This window comes from Vigna umbellata, chromosome 1 (assembly GCF_029865625.1).
Source record: "Vigna umbellata cultivar VRB3 chromosome 1, Vumbellata_1.0, whole genome shotgun sequence".
Lineage (NCBI taxonomy): Eukaryota > Viridiplantae > Streptophyta > Magnoliopsida > Fabales > Fabaceae > Vigna > Vigna umbellata.
In genome coordinates this window covers 42,002,929-42,024,392 of record NC_142165.1, presented here as the reverse complement: position 1 = coordinate 42,024,392, position 21,464 = coordinate 42,002,929, and the positions used below count along the sequence as shown (strand labels likewise).

General features: G+C 33.4%; 1 protein-coding gene across 1 annotated transcript; it reads left to right on the top strand.

The window, feature by feature from the left end:
- Positions 1–1,216: 1,216 nt before the first annotated feature.
- Positions 1,217–20,327, top strand: LOC124845222 (SH3 domain-containing protein). Its single transcript, XM_047322292.2, has 27 exons — positions 1,217–1,374; positions 1,474–1,728; positions 1,977–2,036; positions 2,377–2,469; positions 2,852–3,080; positions 4,328–4,434; positions 5,006–5,068; positions 6,930–7,030; positions 7,176–7,270; positions 7,403–7,423; positions 7,719–7,814; positions 7,902–8,022; positions 8,127–8,264; positions 8,394–8,584; positions 9,456–9,727; positions 10,355–10,456; positions 10,908–11,084; positions 11,184–11,372; positions 11,644–11,885; positions 11,966–12,112; positions 15,034–15,250; positions 16,049–16,177; positions 16,266–16,403; positions 18,421–18,480; positions 18,822–19,001; positions 19,745–19,804; positions 19,935–20,327. The coding sequence occupies exons 1-27, from the start codon at positions 1,369–1,371 to the stop codon at positions 20,007–20,009; spliced, it is 3,564 nt and encodes a 1,187-aa protein (XP_047178248.1). The 5' UTR covers positions 1,217–1,368; the 3' UTR covers positions 20,010–20,327.
- Positions 20,328–21,464: the final 1,137 nt, after the last annotated feature.

The following is a 21,464-nucleotide window of genomic DNA, read 5'->3' as shown; positions in this document are numbered from 1 at the left end:
TTTGAAAAAAAGTAGTTGCATCTTTTTTAATTTCGAATAAAATTATTTCTAAATAATTTTTAAATATAAACTCGAATAAAATGTTATTTTTTTAAAGCATAATTTACATAAAATTGTATTATAAAATGTTATTCCAGATAAATATATATTTTTTTTTCGAAAAGCAAAAATAAGTTATATCATAAAATATATATTTAAAAATATTAACTTTTTTTAATTTTATAAGTGTAGATAAGAATGTAAATTTATAAAATTAAATCATAAACATATTTTTATTGTTACTAATTTTCTTAATAATAATTTTATTTAGTTATTTTTAAATAAATATTTTAATAAAATTCATTAATAATAAATAGTAAATATTCACTAATTGGATAGCATAATTCTTATATCTATTTCTATTAAAAATTATTAAAAAATAAATATTGTTTCTACTAAAAGTATGAGATATTTATGTAATTTCAATTATAGATTTTAGCCATATCATCCATTTATATGGACCTTTTTTACCATTTGAGTCAAGAATGTTGTTTTCAATTTTAAAAGTTTCTTTTTTGAATATATAAGTTATGCTAAGTCTCCAAGAAGAAAAAAAAAAAAAAGAACGCCTCTAAGTTCAATTTTCTCAAGGAAATTTTCCTAGGCAACTTTTGAACATGTTACATTTATTGATTTTGTTTTTGAAAACTATATTTTAACTGGCAACCACCCGATATCAAGACTGCTGGATTATGTTATTTTAAATATTTCTGAATATTTGTTAAAATCTTGGTATGATGAGTAAGTGCTATACTTCAATAAATCCACGTAAACAAACAATTAATGATATAAATTAAAAAACTGATTTTTTCCACATATTTATAAAAAAGTTATATTTTATAACTATTATTTTATACTCACTTTTCATTTTGTTTTTACAAATATGATCAATTTTATTAGCTATTATAATAAAAAATAATAAATATTATTAAAATTAATAAAAACAATAGCTATTTAATTTTATGTACACATTTTCTATGATTTATATATAAATTTAATAATATATATTTCTTTTGTTTTAGTATCATTGTAATAACTAATTTTTTAATACACATTATTTTTTATCGTAATAAGAAAATGCGCATGTATTTGTTTATTATATAAGAAGGCTAATCTTGTTTTTTTTAATTAATAAAACATATTAATTAACATTAAAAATCATAAAAAAAAATTGTCTGAAGGGCAACTAGAGTTTAATAAAAAAAGCGAATAAAAACGATGGCGGAGCTCGTCCATTCTCACGGTTGGCCACCCCGCGGTGACGAATTAGCGTAGCGCTTACAATAGAGAAGACAGCGAAAGGGGATCCTCCCATCACACCACAAGCAAATGGCTGTAAATCCTCACTCTGTGCTTAGTTCTCATTCGTACTCATTACATCTCCTTGGCAATTCCAACTCCAACCTTCACTTTCTTAACTTTGATTTTGGTTAGGATTCGTCGGGAACAACACTCATGGATCTGATAACGGCAGACCCTACGACGGCGACAACGTCATCGTCGTCTTCGGTCACATCTACGGCGTCGACGGCACCGTCATCTCTGCCCTCGGCGTTAGGTAAGCCTCTGGCGGAGAAGAGATCGAAGAGAGCGGCGTTGCTCCAGATCCAGAATGATACCATTTCTGCTGCCAAAGCTGCTTTGCATCCAGTTAGGACCAATATCATGCCGCAAAAACAAAAGAAAAAGGTACATAGATGTCGCCTCTTCTGCAAGAATTTGTGTTGCTTCGTAATTGAATTTGTTGAGCGTAGTGGATCAGTTAGTTTTGAGTGCAGCTACATTGCTTCTGCATATGTACTTGGAAATTCGGTGTTGTTACCAAGTAGAGTTTAGTTGATATGATATTGCACATTGAAGTCTTGTCTTATGCGGAAGATAGTATTGGTGGTGCGTGATTCTGTGCGTTTGATCTTCGTTCTCGCTTGCTTTTGCAGCCAGTTTCTTATTCACAACTCGCTAGAAGCATTCACGAACTAGCTGCCACTTCTGATCAGGTGAGTGTTAGCACTTTCTCTGCCAGACTCCTGTTAGGATAACCTTGGCTTCTCTACCAGCACTTAGAGGAGAAGTAAATAAAAGGAATTGAGGTTCTTAAATAAGCTAAATCAACTTCCGCACTTAAGCTTAGAAAAAAAAAACCTCTTTAGAAGTTAAGTTCATAATTTTATAAAAGTTAAGTGCATAAGTTGATTTGACTAGCACATGCCGTTTTATCTTTTTGTTTATTTCTCTTATGAGTGTTCACAATAATGTTTATTCAAGTAGGTTCACTAACATGCTTCTGTGGTTGCTCTATTCTCTCATGTTTTGTTTATTATTGTAATGTGGCTTCAGAAAAGTTCTCAACGGCAATTAGTGCATCAAGTGTTTCCGAAACTTGCAGTGTATAATTCTGTGGACCCTTCATTGGCTCCCTCTCTTCTCATGGTATTCTCCAACTCCTTTGAACCCAAATGTTTGCTTATAATATGTTTCTGGTCTTCTCTTATGTATGTGGCATGTCCTTATTCCATAGAGCTCGAATGTTTTCGTACTAATATTTTTTGTCTTCAGTGTAGCCTGTGTTGTTCTTTTTATTTACTAAATTGAAACTTACTACTCCCTAGGTTTGTCTTTGGTAAGCCTATGGCACACTAGTGACAATTTTCTTTAGTGAACAGTCCTGCTGCTGATTTTACAATGTACATCATCATCATCATCATCATTATTTCTATTATTATCATTATGTCTTAATGATGTTCCTATTGGACTTTGTTTCCCCCTGCTTAATGTGTTGATAAAATTTTGTATCCTTGTCCCTGTTTTGCAGCTTAATCAGCAGTGTGAAGATAGAAGTGTTCTTCGATATGTCTATTACTACCTGGCCAGAATTTTGTCTGACACTGGTTCCCAAGGTTTGAGCACCGGTGGTGGGATACCCACTCCTAACTGGGATGCTCTGGCTGATATTGATGCAGTTGGAGGTGTTACTCGAGCTGATGTTGTGCCTAGAATAGTAGAGCAGCTTACTGCAGCATCCACTAACTCTGAAACTGAATGTGAGTGTTACAGACTTTTAATTTAATGGTTTTATTAATTTTAAGCATAATGTTGCATACATGTATATGTATTTGTGCATGGGCTTATATGTTTTACCTTGAGTTGAGAAGGAGTCATAGTTTCTTTTGGTCAATTTAGGTAAAAATATCCTTAGAACTCATGTGGAGTGAATTTTTTCTCATTTCTCCTTGTTCACTGCAGCAATTTTGTAAATGGTTTTACCTGAAGATTTTAAAAACTTTGGTCCAAGAAGCTTTGGCATAGACACACACATATTACACTGTTTGTTGACAAGGCAAATGCTTTTGTTCTGCCTTGTCTGGTGTCATTTACAAAAGATGCATACATTAAAGTATGCAGAGTTTGTAGAGATGAGAAATCACTGTATTCAAGGCTGTGTAGAGTTTTGGATAAATTGTTGCAAATTTAAAGCATAAAGTGAGATTGGTACATTAGAGGAAGGAAAATTCAGAGAAATGAATTATTCCAGTCAGGTGGGAAAATAAAAAAATTGGATGAGATTTTGCTCTGACTAATAAAATTGGACAAGTGTACCAAAATTTTAATATTGATATACTCTTTTATATTTTAACTGTGGAGCATAGCCATCGTTAATGTTACCTTTGAATTGGGACCTCCTATTTGGTAAAACAATATTCTCTATTTAACAAGAGAAAGATGGAAAAATAGAGTCTGAATCAAACTTTTTTGTTGTGTAATTTGTATATCGATATTGTGATGGTGATATGTTATTTGAATTGGACTCAGCAATTCTATTATCTATATGAATGTATGGATGATTAACTCCCCCAGCATGAGAATTATTTGAAATTTTAGCTGATCTTGTGCGGGATATTTCTTGTATTCCTATTATTTGATTAGAGATTTTATTGAATTTTTCATAGTTGTATTGTAATTGGTGCAAACTGCAAACATTATTTTGGATTTTGAATCTCAGTATGAATGTCATTGTGGCAATGTTGTCTTTGAAAATGCAGAAATACAGTACAATAATACATGGCATCCAGTCTTAATATAATTATCTAAATCTCTTGATTAAATTATTGGAATTATGCTTATGCAATGAATTTTTTTTATTTTCGTAAACATAATTTTGTTCTGTTTTGATAACTAACTTGGTCATATTGTTAAGAGATGCACAAATTTTAGTTTTTGAATTAGGTGTTCAATTTTCATCTGAGATTACGAGTTGATTAGTGACTTCTATTCAACTTATGTTTTGAAGTTCATGCTCGAAGATTGCAATCCTTGAAGGCACTTACATATGCTCCGGAAACCAACTCTGAAATTTTGTCCAGATTGTATGAAATTGTTTTTGGCATACTAGAGAAGGTTTGTGCTTTCCTGTTGTCTTTATTGTGTACGATGTTGTTTTTTTCCCATTTATTTTTAATTATTCTTGTAGCCACCTCTATCCAGAATAAGTTGTTTGGATCTTTTGATGTGTTTTTGTGAATCTTGGTTGTAACCTCAGTTTGCATTTTTCCTTTTAATTAAGATTTGGGTGGGGTCTTTGGTCAGACAAAGGGGGCAACATGGTGTATAAGTGCACTGTATATACCGTCATTCGGTGTCCTTGGCTAAACTGAAGTTACGTATCTTTAAAGGAAAATCCTTGTCCCTATAATGATTTGGTAGAAAACAATTTCATAGCCTCATTAGTGGTGTTTAATGCATGTTTCTTCCAGAGAGTTCCCTTGGCTGACATACGTAAGGATTGAAGAGCTTCATTATTTTGTATTCCTTTTGTATCTTCTGCTGCTTCAATGTAGTTTTTCTATTTGGAGTTATTCTCCTTTCCTCACTTTCTCCTTAAAAGTGTTCTTTCTTTATCAGAAAAGAATTTTGAAATTATGGTACTTGAGATATTTTTTTCACTTTTTCTGCCTTTAATGATTGTTAGGTTGGTGATGCTCAGCAAAAGCGAAAGAGGGGCATACTTGGGGCTAAAGGTGGTGATAAAGATGTAAGATCATTGATTTGTACTATTTTTCTTTTATCCTTATATTTGTATTTTTTTGTAAATTTAGGGAATCTTTCTTTATAGCTAATGGAATTATTTCCTCTTTCCACTCATAGGAATGTAGAATTAAAGGCTCATAAAAATTTAGTTAGAGCAAGCAATTAGAGCAAGTGTGATACATGTCTTTCTTCTTGATAATATAGTATTCTTTTTCTGAGAGAAAACAGCAAACAAGTCTTTATATTGCATTTTTCAATAAATCTATTCGTGCTTTTGTACAAAAAATATTCCTAAATATGTAGATCCTCAAAAAATAGGACACAATGTAAAGTAGAAAGCCAATCAAGGTGGGAAAAGATCTACAAAGAGACTTTTCAGAATTTGAATGGCAACTCCTAACAAGATTAAACTTGAGAATTGACAATGTCCTGCAGCATGAGAAAGAGATAAAATAGAGGTGTAACACTGATGAATATCTCTAGGAGATCGTTGACATCCCAAGGACATGTATCATTTACCATCGCATAAAAATATTATTAAAAACAAAAAGAAAGATACAAAGAACTTATAAGGGACCCAACCAAAACCCTTGAACAAAAAACAGGTAAGCTATAAAGCTATACACAAGCTAAGAAGCCCTATACATAGGAAAAAGAAACCTATTATGATAAAAGTCCAAACTTATAAAAAGCTGGCATAATCGTATACCATTTAAACACTTCTCTAGAAGCCAGGCCTAGACTTGCCGACTTATCAGCACAACTCCTTGAGTCTTTAATCTATAACTGAAGCACCAACTTTAGCATATATGACATGACAAATATGAGGATGTTAGATTTTGAAAGTTACAAGACACAACTTGGTTTGACATAAATAGGGCTCAACATCACATGTGTTTTTGGGTGAAAATATTTGTGTTAAAAAGTGGACTTTTAGCCTAACTCAACTCCAGAAAACAGACTTGTAAGGTAAGATTTGTACCCACGTATATACTATAAACTAACCTTATCACTAGTCAATATGAGATTTCTAACATACCCCCTTATGCCGAGGCATATACATCTCGTGCGTAAGACAAGGTATTAATAGGTGGTTCGATAGCGGGTGAAGCAATAGATCTAACAAAAACAAATTTCACAATGATATACTCTAACCTATGACTCCGATACCATGTTAAGAAGTTGATTTTAGCCTAAGTCAACTCTACAAAATAGATTGAAAGGTGAGGTTTGTACCCAGTTTTATACTGTAAATTGACCTTATCACTACTCAATGTGAAACTTCCAACAACTTGAATGATTTTATGTTATATCACTAGCACACCTGCTCATTCAAGAGCCTGTTGGGCTAGAACCATGGATATTTAGAAAACAAAGATTTAGAGTTCTAAGAGAAAAGAGATTTTAGGAAACTTTGTAATTGTTTTTGATATTCTGATCTCTTAAGGAAAGAGATCTTTTTATGTAGTTATAGAGAGCGAGTATAAGAGAAGCTGTTGATGTAGCACTAGTCAATCAGCTTACAAAGAAAATAACTAACTACTGTAACTGACTGTGCTGACATGGCAAATAGCCAATTAGTTTACAGTGAACTAACTTACTATGCTGATGTGGCAGATAGGCAATCAGCTCACAGAAACGAAAAGAACTCTCTATTATTACACTATTAAGACCACATCCCTAGTGCTGATATCAACTATTTATTTGATTGATGTGTGACAAAGATCAAACTCTAGATCTCTTGGTCATAGAGGCTTTGATACCTTGTCACAGACCAACAGTCCCAAAAAACTTAAGTTATTATATGAAGACACTTCAATGGTATTATACTATGTTTTTGACGTGTTATGTGCTTGATCATATAGTCTATCATCCGAAGCAATCTACAATATGCTGCCTTAAGTGCTTTGAGAAGGCTCCCTCTGGATCCTGGAAATCCAGCATTTCTGCATTATGCTGTACAAGGGTAAGTTACTCCTACAAACACAACTTTGTGGAGCAAATAGTTCATGACCTCTCTTTGAGCAACTTTGTTTACTTTATTATTTGCTTTTGCATTCTTCCCTTAGTTCCGGTCTTCAGTTCTCAAAACTAAACAAAGTTGAATGCAGGATTTCATTTGCTGATCCAGTTGCTGTGAGACATGCTCTTGAAATTGTTTCTGAGATAGCTACCAGGGATCCTTATGCGGTTGCTATGGCCTTAGGTAAGAGTTTAAATCTTCATAATATTTTCCATTAAAATGGTGTTTGATTGCATATTCTCTTGTAATATAATGTTAGAAACAAATTTTTCAAGATTTCCTTAAATCTAATGCTTCCTGGATATTCTTTTGCAGGAAAGCATGTTCAGCCTGGAGGTATGCTAATTGGATCTTCATTGTTGCTTCCATCTTTACTTTTTATTTGAATTTTACATTGATGGGGTGTCAGCTTTATTTGGTGAAAAACAGAAGATAATGATTATGAATTTGGTCAGTAAAGTATGTCAAAACACTTGCATTACTTCCATTCATGTGTAAACGAAGAGGGAAATTTCTGCATAATTACTGTGTATTTATGCAAATAATAAGGCTTTGTGAATATTTATAACTTACTATCTTGTTGCTGTTCTGCAACAAATAGTTTTGTGATGGTTATTTGGTCTATGTACAGGGGCATTACAAGATATTCTTCATTTGCACGATGTTTTGGCTAGAGTTTCTCTGGCAAAGTTGTGCTGTACAATATCAAGGGCTAGAGCTTTAGATGGTTAGTGTTTTAAAAACTTGTTTTTAATTAAAATTGATCTTTGGTAAATATGCTATGGTTAAATTTCTGTTTTGCATGCATATACAGAGAGACCAGATATTAGATCCCAGTTCAATTCAGTGCTCTACCAGCTTCTGTTGGATCCTAGTGAAAGAGTCTGTTTTGAGGCAATTTTATGTGTACTAGGAAAATATGATAACACTGAGAGGTGCAATTTATCTCTACCTTCCCAATCATAATTTTAGCTTTGATTTTACTGTTAACTTTGTCTTGTGATTGGGGATGCAATCTTATCTTGTTTACACATTCTAGGACCGAGGAGCGTGCAACTGGGTGGTATCGTTTGACCAGGGAAATTCTCAAGTTACCAGATGCATCAAAAGAAAGTTCTAAAGATAAATCTCAGAAGATGAAACGTCCTCAGCCTCTTATAAAACTTGTAATGAGAAGGTTCAAAAACTCATTTGTGTATTTTCGATGCATGTTGATTTCTCTTGTTGAATTATCAAGTCATTGGCTTGGGTGATGTGGAAACTGTTTAATTTTAATTCACCCTGTCTATTATTTAATGTTTTTCAGGTTAGAGAGTTCTTTCCGTAGCTTTTCTAGACCTGTGCTTCATGCAGCAGCTAGAGTTGTACAGGAGATGGGGAAAAGTCGGGCTGCTGCCTTTGCAATGGGCATACAGGATGTTGAAGAAGGAGCAAATATCAATACTTTTGCTGATTCTACAGATTACAATGATTCAGATGAGAGCACACATCCTGAAAGTAATGTTTATTTGATGTGTTTAGTGGTCATGCTTGCATAGCATTGTAAACAAGCCTTAAACTGTTTTAATTATTGTAGGTAATTAGATATAGATACAGATAGTTAAAAGGTTCTTGAATGTTAAATTGAATTGTCAAGAGATATAAAACCAATTTTTGGTCTTCATGAAACGACTTAAGCTTTTTGGACAGTTGATCCTTGACAATTATAATATTTTTGCTCAGTTTTATATGGTATTATCTTCATGTTCTTCACCTTTGGTTTCTTTTGTTTTTCAGTTGTTCCTTTTGTCAGCCATGCTTTTCCGATTGTATTTTGAGATTTGTATTTATGGTTTTGGTTCTGATTACTTTGTTAGAAAGAAAGACAGATTGGTATGTGCTTGTTTAATGAATTCACTTAATTAGGCTGCTTGTGTCTGTGTTTGAACTTGTAAGCTAGGTTTAGTACATGCATGGTTACTATCTCTGTATAATGTTGCTAGCATTCACAGGATTCTTCTGTAGCACTCCTTTTCATGTTGGATAATATAAGTTAACCTAAAAAGACTTCTGTAAAGACATCTGGTAGTTCTCCATCCACTTGTAGTAAAAATGAATCTCTTAAATTTAGAAGGGAAGAATTTCTTTATTTCTCACTCACAATTATTAGGTCAGCTGACCTATATTAAAAAACAGAAATTAAAAAATAAAACAGTAAACAATCCTAGAGAGAATAAATCCCTATAACTATGGGATTTTATTCTTGTCACAATCTCCTAATATTAAATTCAGAATCAATATTAATACACAAGTTTAGATACAGTCTTAGCAATATCTTGGTATGTTGAAATATTATCTTATTATGTACTTAATTGATACCTTGATGTAGGCATTCGAAGGACTTCTTCAGTATCTAATGGAACTGCTGGCAGAGATACTGTTGCTGGTTTGTTGGCCTCATTGATGGAAGTGGTACGGACGACTGTTGCCTGTGAATGTGTTTATGTACGAGCCATGGTGCTCAAGGCATTAATCTGGATGCAAGGTCCGTTTGACTCATTCGATGAACTAGAGTCTATTATTGCATCAGAACTTTCTGATCCAGCTTGGTCAGCAGCACTTTTGAACGATGTACTACTCACCTTGCATGCTCGGTTTAAGGTAAATGGACTTTCCCTTGTGAAGGATATATCAATGTTAGGCATACTTGGATATGTTCAACAAAGCATTGCCTGAAAAATGATGAGGCAATTGGCAACCAATATTGTTGAATTTTAGCAATCTTTTTGCTAATAATGTGGATTGATCATCTGGCTTTAAAAGGCTAACTCTGTTAATTTTAATCTGTCAAGTGCATTCCTTTTGCAGTTATTTGGAAAAAAAAAAGGGAAGCAAAGGTCAAACTCTTGATCATTTGGTCATGTAGGGTTTAATATCATGTCAAAGACCAACTCTCCTAAAAGCTTAAGTTGATAAGTGAAAGGATCATGAATGATTTTATATCTAACATTCCTTTTCTTTTAACAACTTGTTAGTATATTTGATTCTGTAGTGATCATATGGTGAATTATGTTCAAATATTCAGTCTGTTGTGCTTTCCCATACCCCCATGCACGGCAGGGATTTTTATAGTCATGCTTTGCTGAAGTGACAACAATATCTTATCAGTAGTCTTCCTCGTAAACTTTGTATAACTCATTGCAAGTAATGGGTAAATGTGTTTTTTTGTATTTACGCATACTAGAAAGTGTAAGTTTGCTCACTAGTCTTTTCATTTTTGCTTTGAAGGCTTCCCCAGATATGGCTGTTACTCTTCTTGAAATTGCGAGGATATTTGCCACTAAAGTTCCAGGAAAGGTTGACGCTGATGTGTTACAACTGCTTTGGAAGGTTAGTTTTTTTTTTTTAGATAAAGTTCATGAAGATATCATTAAAAATGAGAAAAGAAAAAACAAAGAACTCATGGGGGGACCGAACCAAAACCCATCACCAAAGAACAAGCTAGTTAGCTATAAGGTAATCCATGAGCTAAACTTCCCTATACATGAAAGAAGACCTCTATTATGAAATAAGTCCAAAGTTATAAAAGCTTTGGAAGGTCAGTTTACCTTGATAGCCTTTTTTTTTTTAATTGATGTGCTTGGTACACATGTTTATAATGGAGTGGTCAAATAATGATAAGTAGAGACAATTGCAAACTGCAAAACTTCTGAAGCAACACATTACATTACATAGTAGATGCATGCACACACACAGATACCCAGTTTATTTGATCAAATTTGAGTTTCCTTGATGGTTTTTACTTAAAATGGTGACCCACTAAAGGAATATGTGTTGCCAGACTTGTCTTGTTGGAGCTGGTCCTGATGGGAAACATAAAGCTTTAGAAGCAGTCACAATTGTACTTGATCTACCACCTCCGCAGCCTGGGTCTATGCTTGGTTTTACTTCAGTGGACAAGGTGTCTGCATCTGACCCAAAATCTGCTCTTGCGTTACAAAGACTAGTCCAAGCTGCAGTAAGCATTGCTATTTATTCAGAAGATCTTACTCACTCTTTGGCTTCTACAACCAAAAAAAAGTTGAATCAAGTTTTTTTTTTCTGACACTGCTTTTAGGTATGGTTTCTTGGGGAAAATGCAAATTATGCTGCATCTGAATATGCTTGGGAATCTGCCACCCCACCTGGTACTGCTTTGATGATGTTAGATGCTGATAAAATGGTAGCTGCTGCCAGTTCTCGTAATCCTACTCTAGCGGGTGCCTTGACGAGGCTCCAGAGGTGTGCATTCAATGGCAGTTGGGAGGTATCTATTACCCATTTGAGGGGTTTTTCCGTTCTTTACTTGTTTGGTTGTTTATTACCACCATCTCGAAGTTTGAATGATTTATTAGATGGTATCTCACTACACTTTGAGAACAATGATATATTTCATTAGAAAACGGTAGTGTTGGTTTGCCTTCCTGAAATTTTGGTTTGACTCAGCAGCTTGTCATATGTATTATTGCATACTTTTACCTCATGGTTATTTTCTCTTGCTGTTTAACTTAAGTATTCTCTGTTAAATGAATACGCAGATTAGAATTATTGCTGCTCAGGCTCTCACAACAATGGCAATTAGGTCTGGTGAACCTTTCAGGTTACAGATTTATGAGTTTCTGCACACTTTGGCGCAAGGTGGTCTTCAGTCCCAGTTCTCTGATATGCATCTTAGTAATGGAGAAGATCAAGGAGCAAGTGGTACAGGCCTTGGAGTTTTATTAAGTCCAATGATAAAGGTTTTGGATGAGATGTATAGAGCACAAGATGATTTGATCAAGTGAGAGCCAATCTTCATTCCATACTTGCTTCAGAATTGATGATCCTGATTACTAATGTTCATGAATTACTTATAAACAGGGAAATACGCAGTCATGACAATGCTAAGAAAGAATGGACTGATGATGAACTTAAGAAACTATATGAAACCCATGAAAGACTGCTAGATCTTGTTTCATTGTTTTGTTATGTTCCAAGAACAAAGTATCTTCCTCTGGGCCCGATAAGGTACTGATTTATTGAAGTGCATTCCTTATATGAGCTAGTTTTGCATATTTCTCATGTATCTAGAGAGACTTGTAGGCTCTTCTGCTTACAGGGTAGTGCATCAGAAGGATAAGTTTTTAAACTGGGCCAAGGAACCTTTTTTTTTTGGCTTTTGAGTGGTCACATTTTTTGTGGTTCTGATTTTTTTTGTCATTATTTTGAAACTTTGTCCTGAAGTTCATTAGGCATTTGCAAAAATTAAAACCTTAGTGTATTTGTAGCTTAGTCATTTACCTTTGGCATGTTTCAAAGGTAAATCTAATCTGTATGTGTTTCTAATTTCTCTTAGTCTTGGTTAGAACATCTTCCAACAATAATTTGAATTGATGAATTTAGTGGTAATGTCTCTATATAAGATCTTCTCCTAATGAAGTGACTATCTATCTCAATGTGTTTGGTTATCTTATGAAAAGGCAATATAATAGGTTGTCTATTTGTCACTCTTAAAGAATGTTAACAGAGAAAAATAGAGGGAAAAACTGAAACTGAAGAATATTTTTGTTAACTGATCTCACACTTTGAATGTTATCTACAAGAGGTATATATAGACACAAATGTCTAAGAAGCTGTCATAAACTGCCAGCTGTACAGAGAAAATGACATATACAATGAAAGAAACCTACAACGGTACTAATTATACAACTTGTACCGGTTCCATTGTAAGAAATTCTGACCATCCAACCGATAGACACCCATCACATTTGGAAGATTATTAGGATCCAAAGGAATAATTTTTATCTCAAACATCCCTTGGAACACAATCAGGTGTCTCTGGTGACCCTATTTGAGACGACGACGACATGTGGGCTACACAGGGAAAACGGAGCAGAACTCAAAACTCAAATTTACTCAAATCTGAGCCAAATGGGACGTCACTGACCTATGGAAGTGGAACAGACTCAAGAGGCTCCAGAGACCCTTTTTGTGACAGCGGTAGCGAGTGGGTCTCGTTAGACCTAGGCACGTGGGCTACACACGTCAGCTACGGTGGTGACGCGTGGCGACATCTTTCCCAGAGTGATTTTCGGCATTGTGTTCGCTGGAGTTGGGCACACCTTTCTGTCATATCAACGACCCCAACGACTACGGCAGCAGCCGTAGTGGTTGGACAACGGCGGCAATGGCTACTGTTGTAGCAGAAATGGAGCTCCCAAGATCGGGAGTTCTAATACCATCTTGAAAAGAGAATGATTTTTATTATTATCATTCATATCTATTACATTCTCCTTACACTTATTTGTAACAATCTAATCTTCCAAAAAAAAGGAAATAATATATTGAAAAATAAACTAAAAGATTGTATAGATATTTTCTCTAGGTAGGAAGATTCTATAGATATTTTCTCTAATTAGGAAGATTTTCCTCTAATTACAACATAAAGTTTACCAAGATCTTTTGTTTTGTAAATGTTTACAAAGATGCTTCAGATGTACAATGACATGTAACCATGTTGATGACTACTTATAATAACAATTTCGTTAACATGCACAATCAAGCAACTATATTTTTGTGGCCAAATAGCAAGAACAAATTGAAGGGCTAGATTCACTCCAATTCTTTGATTCCTACCAAACTGCTGAACTACAATACTAATTCTATCAAACTAGTTCAAAACTAGGAGTAGACAAACTCCGAAGTCTTGATCACCAAGACTTCATACGGATTTTTGGTGGTGACAAACTAGTCCTAATTTTTTTTTTTATATTATTAAATTAAATTTTTCAATATGCATTTTAATATCTTTCCATGGATATTAAATATTAAATTTATAAAGCATTCTTTGTCTTATATTTGTATTTCTTACATTTGACAATTGATTAGCTTATCATTAATTATTAAAAAGTTTCTCTACAATCTTTATTGGAGTTGTAAATCTTATGATTCACCTCTTGATTCAATTCTTGACATGGTTTACTATTTCGTTTCCTAACTACAAATCCGTAGTTTGGTGGTGACTCTTGATTTACAGAACTTAAAAAAGCAATCAATCTCACTTAAAATTAAAAGTATATGCTTTTATACAGAAAGTCTCTATACTTTTTGGGAATCATTTTCAATTTTCCATGTATTTATTTAGTAATTTTCAAACCTAAAAGATTACCGTCCTATTTGAGTTGTTTTTTTTAACCCATTAGTTTTAGACCGGATATAAAATGTCACTCTACCAATTATTTATTTTAATACTTGGCACTGTTATATCTTAAGCAAAAAATATATTTTAAAAGGAGATGCAAAACTGAAGCAAAAGCCTTTTTTGGTTTATGGGAGTGAACGTCAATCCAGAAATCCGCTGTTCCTGTAGCAGTGCTACCATAATAGATGACACTTCTAAGGTCATCAAACTCAAAAGTTTATGTAAAATTTCGAAGCACTTCAATTTGATGATAAAGCACAATAATAAATCTCAATAATAAAGTGTAATGTCATTATAACTAAGTAAGATCAAACTGTACTTTTGGCTAAATTATATATACGTTCATAAAAATGTAAGTTATTCAAGATAAAACATTTTAAAAAGGAGTTAATTTCTTCAAATATCAGTTAAGTAATGGTAACATGCTTCATTGTAGCTGTAGAGTCAATGATGAGCAAAATCTACAGCTTGTTTCACATTTGTGGACTTTCTTCTGATTTGGGAGTTTATGTGAATTGATATGAATTTACTGAGTTTTATCAGATTCTATCCAAAAAGGACTTAATAGGGTTAACTAGTTTCATAAAGTTGAAGGAGTTAACTTGAGAGTTTGACACAGACACTACTATACAGTTCGCTTCCATAATTTTGTCATAATGTTTTGGTTAAACAATGAAAAATTTATTTGTTTAGTTTATATTATTAGTGTTATTCTCTAAATATGATTTTACTCTAAATTTTTTTATAGTGCCAAACTCATTGACATCTATCGAACTCGCCACAATATTAGTGCATCCACTGGTTTGAGTGATCCAGCTGTTGCCACTGGTATATCTGACCTTGTTTATGAATCCCAACCACCACTTGCTGAGCCTGATGCACTTGATGATGACCTAGTAAATGCCTGGGCAGCAAACCTTGGTGATGATGGCTTATGGGGAAACAATGCACCAGCAATGACTAGGGTGTGCTTTTTATCTATTTTGTTTTGCTTCTCTTTAATTTGATAATATGATATTTACTAGTGGTTGCAAAGTATATTCCTTTCTCACTCTATGCACACACACAAACATAATAGGTTCTCAAATTGTGAATCTCTTTTGAATCATAAGATTCAACAACAACGATTATCTGCTTCAAATATGTCATAAATGAGGATATACAATTTAATAGATTTTTAACTAGAAATAGATAGAACATAACTAGATGTCTTTTAAAACAAATATCAGCTATATATGAGTTTCTGAAGCCTGTATTGTCTAGAAGAATGGAAACGAAGCAATTAAAAATAGATTGCATTCATTGGACGAGAGGATGGGAAATAAAACAGTGAAATAGTCAATTAGGATAAGTACAAAAGTGCATCCTCAATTCCTAAATTGTGACTCGTGATGATATGAAATTGCTCATATTTATTCGTACAGAAAGCATAGATCGTTTAAAGTTTATCTTATGATATAAACTGAGGTAGTCAAATTGTACAATTTGAGCAGTGAATTGTAAGATTCTGATAACATTCTGCAAATAGACACTTTTAATCACAGTTATAGGAAAGGATAGGATCAATTGAGACAAGTGTCAAATTTAAGCCACTGAATCATCTGATATTATTTTGGTGATTATGTATACCTAATTTGTAATAATTTAAACATTTGTAGATGTGTAATGTAATAGCAGAAATTTGTTTATTTTTTGCATAATATGCCTTTTCATTTGAAACTAAGTTGACTTTAAATTGAAAACACTTTTTTCTTTGGATTTAGGTAAATGAATTTCTGGCAGGTGCTGGAACAGATGCCCCAGAAGTTGATGAAGAGAATATGATCTCTAGGCCTTCAGTTAGCTATGATGATATGTGGGCAAAAACACTTCTAGAACCTTCAGAGCTAGAGGTAAGGATTAGGCCATATCCTTTTTAACCCTGATGCATTGGGTCTTGAACTTTGTGGTTTGACTTGCATCCATTACTTGTGAAAACAGGAAGATGACGCAAAATCGTTGGGATCATCATCTCCAGATTCAACAGGATCAGTTGAGACTTCAATATCATCTCACTTTGGTGGAATGAGCTATCCTTCACTGTTTAGTTCGCGTCCATCCGGATATTCACAAACTACGGTACCAAATATTAAGATTAAGTATCAATTTGTTTTGCCACATGCACTGGGCTTCTAATTTGATGCTATTCTGAATGATCTATATTCGATAATTTATGCATATTCTTTTAAGCAACGTGAATAATGAATGGTCAACTCTTAGAATTAATGTTAATTAGAAACATAACTCTTCCATTGCCCGAGTTTGAGATTGCAAGCTTCCCTAAACATTCTGAAATCAGGTTACAGGTACAAAGGGAATTTTATATATATATTTTTTATCTGTGAAAACCATTTGGAAATGGATTCTGACATTAAGATCATGGAATCAATGTTTGTGTGTAGGCAATTTTCCTTTAGACCTAAGTCTTTACGAACAACCAGTATAATTGTCAGCTTTCTGTATAGTATTCTCTTCAAGTTGTTGGTTGGTGAAGGAACATGGGACGCTGAAAACTAACTTATCCTGGTTCTAGAAGGCTTGTTACTCTTGCATATGCATAGAGCTTGATTCTGGATTTGAACCAATGACTAACTGGTCTACAAGGCACAACTTTACCACTATGCCAGTGCTTGCCTCCATTGTTGGAGGGTCAAATATAATTTTATTTGGGTTAACAGCACTTTAACCCTATAAAATATTACTTTAGTTTCACTTTCCACCCTATATATCAACTTAAGCTTTATGCACCCCAATTTAACACAATTATTGTAATTTTTCCTTTCTATTCAATTTAATAGAAAACTTTTATGGAGTCAAGTGCAGACGCTCAGTTCACGTGGTTTTCTAATAAGAAAATATGTTGAAAGATAAAAAAGTTCTTTACAAACGAAAAGTTTACATTTGAGAGAGATTGGCTACTTTGTTACCCTATACATGCTTGTCACTAACTGTATTGTTTTAACCGCACCTTTATTCATTACCTCATCAGAAATGGTGTGGTTGCATGTGGCACACAGAAGTTGATCATATATTCTTCCTGAGAACTTCTCTAGTATTCATTGTTAGTTTTTTAGATAAACCTTTGAACAGTGCATCATATAAGTTGGTCCTACGTTCTACCTGACAACTTCTCTAGTATACACTGTTCCTTTTTAGATAAACCCTTGAACAGTGCATCCCATATTATTGCATAAAAAACCACTTGTTGATCTCATGAGATTTTCTTTTTCAATTCTTTGAACTCAAATATGGAGTAGACGCGTATACTTGTCTTGTAGATTTCAGCCTCTTCAAGAATTTTGGATTAACAGATTTCACTGGCATTTATAATTGGTTTGTAATTTTAAATGACATTCCAGATTGCCATGTTGTACTGACACCTTTTTGCATTACTGATACAACAAACCAACTAGAGTAACAAACAATTAAGTCATCAACACTATTCTCTCATGCTTATGTTCTTGTCAGCAATATACCCGATTTGGAGACAAATTTGATAAAGGGTTTTATCGTCTTTTAAGTATATATTTAGTCAAAAAGCATGTGCATTGCATGTGTAATGTAACTGTTCGAATTAACTAATAAATTTGATTGAAAAGGAAAATTTACTATAAATTGTATTACATTTGGTGTATTATGCGTAAGTTGACGAACGAGGGTGGAAAGTGCAACCAAAGTGATATTTTAGGATGGTGAGTGCCTTTTACTCCATATTTTGTAATATAATTGTTGGAATGGCTTTGGAGTTTAGGCAGGGAAGGAAAAATAATAATAGAAACTCAAAGTATGATAATAAACTGATATGACGTTGAATTATGGGAGTAAAAGGAATAAACAGAATATATAATAAAGTGACATGAATGTAAGGAATTATGGGAGTTTGAATTATCCTAATTTACTGTTGCATCATTCTCCCCTGTTTGTGTATCATTTATTCTAATAAAAATTTTGCATCAATGAGTTCTTAATCTAATTACCTTACCTTGAATGTTGTAATACTATCACACATTTATTAACTTTTTTTTGAGTCATAACTCTGCCGTTGTCAACTTTTGGATTCGAAATTACTTATTGAAATTTACATTATCCATGGCAGGATAAGGCAACAGGAAGCCGAGGTGGTGGCCCCTCTATGTATGAGGGTCTTGGTTCTCCGGTAACATCCCTTGACTTGTTTTAGACTATATTTGGGTGAATTTCTATAAAAGTACAGTTAGGGAAAAAAAAGAAAAGAAAAAACGAAATTAATTTCTCCATAAGTTAAAATTAATCTGTATATAAGTACAAAAATAGTTAAAAACACTTTTTAGAGAAATTAATGAGAGAATTTTTACAAATTAGTTTATGTTTAAATGAAACTAATTTTATTTTATGGAGATGTTTACTTCTTTTTCTTTACCTAGAAATGCCTATTCAAAAGATTTATCCAAACAAACACTTGGTTTCATTTTATTCTTCTGATCTAGTTTTAATATTTAAATCCCAAAATATTTTCAGATAAGAGAAGAGCCTCCATCATATTCATCATCTGTCATGCAAAGACACGAGTCATTTGAGAATCCCCTAGCAGGAAATGGGTCGCAGAGTTTTGAGTCTCAAGATGACGAACGTGTACCATCCGGAAATCCTCAATTTGGAAGTGCACTTTATGACTTCACAGCAGGAGGAGACGATGAAGTAAGTTGGTTTAAAATCAATGAAAAAACCATCGAACCAGGCATTTTAACTGGGAAATTTGTGAATAGGTTAGGTCAGCTATCTAAACAGTCCTCAAACACTGAATAAAGAATTTATGCAAAAATAGTTTAACTATGCCACTAAACACAATTTTGAACCTTGACCTAAAAACAAAAACAACACAAAACTTAAAGAAAATGAGTAATGTTGGAAATTAGAAATCAACTTTTGGTATGGGTAATTGAGACTAAAGATCTATGGCGGCAAGAAACATGCAGCTGTCCAATGCAATGCTCACAAACGTGTTTACAAATCTGGAACCTGAAATACAATGCTCGCACGTATGTTTACAAATTCGAACCTGGAAAGCAAAAGTATACAAAACTTAAAAAATGGTCAGAAATATTAGAAATTAGGTTCACATGTTGATGACCATTATTTAGCCTTTTCATTATTGATTATTTTAACCTCTCAAGCCTATATAGTATGCTCATATTATTCGAATTTAAGTTTTGCGTTAATATAATATTAAAAAATATATAATTATCACCGATTCAACCAGTTGAAATGAATCATAGACCTTTAACTTTACATATTCAATGACACTTTGATGCATGTTTGATATTTTTTTTGGAGAATGCCTTCGGCTTGTTGTGTTCATGAATTGATGTATTATCTAGAGGCAGGCATGGATATTTTAAATACAAACATGATGTAATTACTTTCATTGTTTTTCCTGGCAGTTGAGTTTAACCGCGGGAGAAGATGTTGAGATCGAGTATGAAGTAGATGGCTGGTTTTATGTAAGTCTCGGAGATTTATATTTGTATTTCATCTGAAGTAGAGACGTAGATAAGTAGAATTTACATGTATTCCTCATGTTTCTAATTTGCATTGGAGAATCAATTGTTGATGGCCTACTCTGCGGTGCAGGTTAAGAAGAAACGCCCTGGTAGGGATGGCAAGATGGCTGGATTGGTCCCTGTTTTATATGTTAGTCAATCTTGAATAATGTACGTAAGCTGTTGTAACATCCGAGTCATGTACATGGCTTTTTTTGGTTTATTTTATCCATTATTGCTTTCTTTCAAAGTCTCCATGTGTTCCTGTCCTATGCCATTCTGGCTTTTCTCCATCGATATCTTGTATCCTGCTCCCCAATTTGTTCAGTTGTATGCTATATCCATGTATCATTTTCTATGCTATTTGCTTGCGAGTGTTTAGTCATTTATCACAGTATAGGGGTTTCGAGTTATGTGTGTTTATTCTTATACAGGGAATTCAAATATACCAAGTGAAAGTCTCATGTTTTTGAGGTCAGAATTATATCTTGTCTTGGGATCTATTCAATACTCATAATCACATCTCCTGATAATCTTTTGAGGTCCAGGTCTTCCTAACATCCTTTCGAGCTTCAGTCACAGTTTTATTGATCCTTGATTTAGTTAAATTACAAACGTCATAACTTTGCAGAAATATGGGAGGGATTCATGGGGCATACAGTATGGAATAAGACTAGAAATACACGTAAACGATGACAAAAGTAAGGGATCATGGGGCAATAAAATACTCAATTACACGAGAAACCAAATCAAAGCAGTGACAGATATGTGATTTAATGTAATTTCTAATAAAATGGCAGAGTATTCACTTTAGATGCTTCTCGAGAATTAAACATGATTATAAATATACAATTATCCAATATAGTGTACACATTGTCCTTAAGCGGCTGAAGTTTTATTAAGTCTAAGAGGTTCTCCTAATAGCAATCACTTATCCAACACACAGTATAACAATTGAACTATGGTCAATAATTTTCTCCGAGCAACGTAAATGCAATAATGAAGATTTCACAATTAAGTTGAAACATTATAAAAATCGAGTGTAGACAAAGTTGACTAAATTGTGGTTTTCCCTTATATACTGTGTAATATGCCTTTAAATTATGAAGGATTACGCATACACATGTATACCGAATGGGGAGAATAACAGCCCATAGGAAGAAACCGTTTTAACTTTTTTTATACCCTTGCCTTTTCCTACATCTTCCTTCCCAAATACAAATGAAACGTTCAACAAGTTGGTGATGTTGTGGCTGAACATTAAGACAATTTCTAACTCAGAAAGCTTAGAATCTAACAATTTACTATTTATCCCAAATTTAAATATGCATAACTAAGTGGCAAAGTGGAATGAAAATTAAAAATATCTATTTATTTTCTTAAAAGTGTTTACTAAGAAATTTATCCAAACAAATTTTAAATAGCCTAAGAGGTTAGTATGTAATACTATAGTTTAATCTATTTTATTTTAAATAAAACTTATAAGTTTATCTTTTTTCCTCTTATCACTGATTTTAAATTCCTATCCTTAACTTGATTTGAGAAGTTACAATATGAAACGAAAATTAATTGAGTCAAGTATTAAAAGCTGTGGTATGAACATTTAAATAACAGTCTTACC

Bases quoted from the DNA above. Each gene is read 5' to 3' on its own strand.
- LOC124845222 (XM_047322292.2), top strand. The intron at 1,729-1,976 runs GTACATAGATGT...TTGCTTTTGCAG, and splicing joins CGCAAAAACAAAAGAAAAAG to CCAGTTTCTTATTCACAACT. The intron at 12,113-15,033 runs GTACTGATTTAT...ATTTTTTTATAG, and splicing joins CTTCCTCTGGGCCCGATAAG to TGCCAAACTCATTGACATCT.